The 5,868-nt window shown below is 48.9% G+C and overlaps 1 protein-coding gene across 2 annotated transcripts in view; it reads right to left on the reverse strand.

The window, feature by feature from the left end:
• Nucleotides 1-1,858: 1,858 nt before the first annotated feature.
• The window catches only part of LOC129669405 (L-lactate dehydrogenase C chain-like), an 11,843-nt gene continuing 7,833 nt past the window's right edge, over nt 1,859-5,868 (reverse strand). For both annotated transcript variants that reach the window (XM_055597630.1, XM_055597629.1), the window contains 3 exons: nt 5,233-5,350; nt 3,119-3,242; nt 1,859-2,029 (listed from right to left, as the gene is read on the reverse strand). In XM_055597630.1, the coding sequence (XP_055453605.1) occupies nt 1,865-2,029; nt 3,119-3,242; nt 5,233-5,350 (407 nt within the window). In that variant the 3' untranslated portion in view covers nt 1,859-1,864. The remainder of the gene's footprint in view (nt 2,030-3,118; nt 3,243-5,232; nt 5,351-5,868) is intronic.

Here is a 5,868-nt window from a genome sequence, read left to right on the forward strand (position 1 = left end):
GATGGACTTGGAAATTCTTCCCTGACTTCAGTGAAGGCCTGGTAAAACCAGTCTTTCCGTTGAGATTTAAATATCGAAGCAGCTGCCCGAACAGCGGCTCCCAAAAAGAAAGGGCATGCAGTTCCCCAGAACTGGAGCAGTAGCCAGTCGTGAGCCACTATATAGGTGCTAGGAACTAAACCTGGGTGCTCTTAACAGCCGGTTTGTCTCTGAATTCCAGGCCTCCTCCTCTTTAACCATTGTTGCTATACAAACAAACCAATAAACACAATACAGCCTGCTGAGGTGCTTGTATGCATGTGTTTTCAGAGCTGACCCGGGTTCCAGTCCCAGCACCGGGCATCGGGCGGCTCAGTCCCCTGTAACTTCACCCACAGTCCTGTTCTCAGATAAACGCATGCATGCGGTGCACGCATGGCAAGCAAGCACACATAAAGTAAATCATTAAAAAGGCAAAACCCAGCATGATGTAGTGGAACACACTTCAGTCCCGGCACTCAGGTCGAGGTGGGGGGGGGGGGTCACTGTGAGATCAAGGCCAGCCTGGTCTACAAAACAAGCTCCAGAATAGCGACGGCATCACAGAAAATCCCTGTGTGTGTGTGCGGGGGGGGGGGGGGGGCATGACCCACAGGTGGCTCTTTCCGCTTGAAGGACAGCAGGACTATGAGGACGTCAAGAAAGGAGTAACATGCTAAGCAGCCAATGGTTGGCCCAATAGGAACAGCCTAGAACACAGGTGTCTTGTTTCCTGAGGAGCCCTGTCCTATGTCACCTTGCATTTGGCTTTTCTTTGCACATTTCTAATGTCTGCCTCAAATTGACGGACTCAAGGAAATGGCTTGCGCTTGTTGAGGAAGAGCACGCTCATTCCCATCCTGGACGTCGAGGCAACTGCTGTGTCGCCTTAATCAGCATCAGGAGTTGAAGCACCCTGAGCTCTGGCTCACTGGACAGAGTCCCACACTGCACAGCAACACAGGAGTGGTCTGCTGCGCCCACGCCCCCGCCTCCTGGGCGCTGGCATCGCCACACCCAGCTCTACCCCACTTCAAACGCTGAGGTGATTTTCTTCTGATAGATATGGTCTTACCATTATTGGTTTTTCTAGACAAGGTTTCTCTGTGTAGCATTGGCTATCTTGGAAGTTACGCTGTAGACCAGGCTGGCCTCCAACTCAGAGATCTGCCTGCCTCTGCCTCCTGAGTGCGCCACTGCCACCACCACCAGTTTATGGTTGTTTTTAAAAAGCTTTATTAGTTCTGTGTCTGAACATTTCACCAGTATGTGTATCTGTGGAAGGTGTCAGCCACAAAGTGGGTGCTCCAGAAGGGCAGCAAGTGCTGGGAATGGCTGAGCCATTATCTCCAGGCCCTTGGTATAAATGGTATTTTATTTAGAAAACAATAATATAAAGAGAGATGGGAATTAATGAAACAATGTGAATACGGCATCGCAACAGACAAAAGATGAGAGAACACAGTCAAACAGAACTGGAAGAAGTAGTTTGTTTTGTGAGTTCAGTGAATTATCACATGTGCTCAGTTATCACTGCTCACTCATTGGTTCCTTGACATAATTTCCCTTGATAGACAAAGGGTTTATAAAAGGCAGAGATTTCAGCCAGACATGGCAGTGGATGCCTTTAATCCCCGCACTGGGAGACTAGCAGATCCTGTTTTGAGGCCAGCCAGAGCTATATAGAACAGGAAGGGGAGATGCATCTTTGACATTTATTTTCTAATTTTGAAACTGATGTGATGTCATAGGTTTCCAATATTTTATTTACTTCTCTATTATGTGGAAACAGTTGAAATGTGAAATACGCAATCATGTATCTGTTAAAAAGTTCGGTGTGGAGATGTCATAATTTCAGGTCCTTCTGGACATTCCAGAGGGTTTCTGCACTCTTCCTGAGAAGGGTCACCTCCTCAGGGTTCAAGTTCACCTTCACAATGTCAGTAACACCATTTCGTCCCAAGATACACGGGACACTGAGGAAGATCTCTTCCTTTATCCCGTATAAGCCCTGAGACACAAGGTCACATCATTAGTTGGTTTCCTTGCAACTGTGCAAGAGATCTTGAGAATAAAAATGCCCAGCAGAGCTAGGCACAAGGCAGTGAGCTGGGCGAGCTGAGGGCCCTCTTTATCCTGGACCATGAGCCTAAGGTCTTCAAGGGGACCAGGGAAAGACAAAATCCCCTTCATCCCTCAACAGATCATCTTGATGTCTAAAGGGTTAGCTGTCTTCATGTGAGCTTCCTACCTGGCCAGCACACTAGGGCACAGTGAAGGCTAAGGTAGCTGGTGACCGGGAGCCTGTACTTCATACCTTTAACAAGGGCGCTACCTGAACCACTTGGACACCAGTTGCTACACATGAGTTTCTCAAGCATGAAGAGGTGAAGCCCCGGAGGAGCTGGGGGTTACTCTAACACGCCCAGGTTAGTATGTGAGGATAAGAGCTTGGGTTGTAAAAAAAAAAAAAAAAAAAAAAGACCTTGGGTTGTATCTCTGCTCTTCTGGACCCCTAAACTGCTACCTTTCCTGGAATTGCACCCTGGGACTCCCAGGCTGTACAGAGATATGAGACCTGCAGCCACTTACAGTGCTCAGCCGTGGAACTCTCGCCAGTGACCCAACAGTCTTTCCACTTTCATAGCCAAAGCCAAGGCTACAGAAACGGCTGTGAGACATTAAGTGGGGCAGCCCAATGATCCTATCTGCCTGCACAGGCCAGCATCTGCTGCTCCACACCAACTGTCACACCAGTGCCCCTGGGGGTGAAGACACCCAGTGACCTCTCCCCATCTGCCCGCCCCTTCCCCCTCATCCCTGCATGGCCGAGGCTGGGTTTGTGGCAAGGCAATGGAAGAGCTTTGATCGGATGTGTCATGTATGAACACTGAGGGTCAGGAGAGGTCTCTAGATTCTGCCAGTGCATCGCAACTCCTCATACATGCCCACAGCCTCGTGCCCTCTGCAGCTCCCCACTCCCGAGTTCTTCCCATACTTCCTCCCACAGGAACCACCCTGCCACCTGCCTCTCTGAGGTGACCTCCACTCGACCTTACCAGTGGCCAGGGAAGGTGAATGAACATTTCCTCCAGCATACCTTAACCAGCGTCGACACTGGGTGCACCCTCCTTAGGTTCTTCAGCATCGACCCGGCCAGGTCTGTCACAGACAGCCCAATCGCCCAGGAGGTGTAGCCCTTGAGCCGAAGGACCTCATAGCCACTGCAATTGCACAAGGAAGAAAATCGAATTCATGCGCTGTCAACTCCAAGACACACTGCTGCTCACACACCCTTCCGAAGCACCCATGTGTCTGTGCCATGCTACTGACATTTCCTCGAGTTCCTCTAGAGGTGTTTACGAGCTTATAATCTTTAAAGTAGGCCTGCGCCACACATGGTGGTCATAGGTGAGTTCCGACACAGCCTGGTCCACATAGTAAGTTCTGGGCCAACCAGAGATACAGTATGATCCTATCCCAAATAAATAAGTCTCATAAAATGTCATCATTCACTCTGATGTAGTAAATACCTGAGAGGAGAGTTGGGCTATGTAATGTTTATTATTAGCCCTAAGATTGTCACGGCGGTATCATCTAACCCGCTACCACAAATAATAAGCCACAGAACCTGTTACATTTATAATTGCCTTATTTCCCTTGGGCGGGGCAGTTAGTTCACTTACACTGTCTCAATATCCTCACCATCCATCTCCCAGCCCCATCCAGTGCCGTCTGCCTTAATCCTCATCTGGTCTACCTTCCATCCAGAATTCCATGGTACTTGCTTTTAGTTTTCATCTGGGCCTTTTCATGCCATTATTGGAGTCCTTTCTCCCGGCCCCATGTGGCTTTTTTCTACAGGCTAACCCACCCTGGCCTCCTCCTCCTTCCTCCCTTCCAGTCCACCTGTCTCCCGTGATTCTCTCTGAAGCTGGAAACCTTTGCCACGCCTACCCTATTCTGTCCTGCCCAGGTAGAGGCCATTTAATGATTCAATCAGGTGTAACATTTTAGGCAGGTTTAAACAAACAAGGATGAGTGTATCGGGCTGGCAGAAACCAGATCTTTCGTAATTAGCCAGTAATTAGCATTAGGCCAACCTCCAACTTCACTTTAAAGAAGTGACTCACTGCTGGGCATGGCAGCAAATGCCTTTAATCCCAGCACTCCAGAGGAAAAGGCAGGCAGATCTCGGAGTTGTAGAGCAGCCCAATCCACACAGGGAGACATTGTCTCAAAACAAAGAACAAAAAAAGAGTCAGTTCTTATTTTATCATCAAGTCAGAATGCTAGGACATATGCACCACAAGGTGGAATTAACTTTTAATATTTTATTGCTGCTTAACTATATAAGCACAGCTTCTGATTACCTTGAAAGTCACTATAGACAGCTCTCTGACCATAGACAATTCCTGGTACAGGCCTGGTGTGGTGGTACATACTTTCAATCCCAACACTTAGGTGGCTGGAGATGGAAAATCTGAGTGAGGGCCAGCCTGGACTATATACTAATGCCCTGTCTCAGATATACACACACATATATGAAATGGGTTAAGTTCATCAGGGAAACGCAGGAGAAAATGCACCAAAGTAAAAGCTCAAGGTCTAGAGAGGTGCCGCAGACAAACTGCCAGCAGCGGGACCGCTCAGGCCTCATGGGCTGACAGGCTGGTAGACACCAGGGTGACCCTGGAAGCCAAGAACAGCTCCAGCTGTTCTGTAGGAAACATTTAGTTTTTTTTCATTTTTATTTGTTGATTCTACGCACATGGGTGTTTGCCTGCGTGTATGTCTGTGTACCACACGTGTGCCTGGTTCCCACAGAAGCCAGAAGAGGGCAGCAGATCTCCTGGGACTGGTGTTAAGATGGCTGTAAGCCACCACGTAGTGCTGGGAATCCAACCCAGGTCCTCTGGAAGAGCAGCCAGCACGCTCAACCACTGAGCCCAGCTCTCCAGCCAACTGCAAAATTTGTTGGTTTTTGTTTGCTTGTTTTTTGTTTGGTTGGTTGGTTTTGGTTTCTGAGACAAGGTTTCCCCGTGTAGCGTTGCTGGAACTCCCTCTATGGATGAGGCTGGTCTTGAACTCACAGAGCTCAGCCTGCCTCTGGCTCCCAAGGGCTGGAATTAAAGTTGTGGGCCACCGCCAGGAGCAAAATGTATTCTCAATACTGATCATTAGGGAGCTGAAAAATCACGCAACGGCTGTTACCTTTCCACCACCTGCTTGTGGACCTTTTTCCACTGTTCCTTGTCTGAGTCAGTTCCTAAAGCTGGGTTCAGCGACTTCAGCGGCACGCCAGCGACATTCACGCCACTCCACAGGGGCACTGAAGAAACAAAAAGTCACCTCTCGCTTGAGCGTCTCTTCCAAGACTGTGTCAGTCGCTTGTAATGGAAGTCTGGGTTTCTTTTAAAACTTAGTTATTTTACATAAATATCTATTTGTTTTAATCCCAACTGTGGGATTTTAGTTTGGGCTTTAGTTTGTCCACAACTGATAACTGCCTCCTGCAGGGCGTGGACTTGCCAGCTGGTAACAGCCTGCCTCTGGCAGCATGGAGAAGTTCTAGGACTCTGAGGAATATAAATAGGAGAGCCCAGAAAGAGAAGGTGTGGCAGCTTGGAGGTGATGAAAAGAGACGTTTCATGGTGGCTTGGAGAAAACTGCTTGCTGTGTCAGCTGTTGACAGAGGTTGGTGTATCCCCAAAAGAACCCATCCACCCTAGACATCCAGGAGAAGTCAAGGGGTCTGCGCCCCCTCTCCCCACCCCAAAGAACCCATACACTCTAAACAGCCAGAAGTCAAGGGGTCTGTGCCCCCTCTCCCCACCCCAAAGAACCCAT

Source organism: Psammomys obesus, unplaced genomic scaffold (genome assembly GCF_907164565.1).
Source record: "Psammomys obesus unplaced genomic scaffold, mPsaObe1.curated_primary_1811, whole genome shotgun sequence".
Lineage (NCBI taxonomy): Eukaryota > Metazoa > Chordata > Mammalia > Rodentia > Muridae > Psammomys > Psammomys obesus.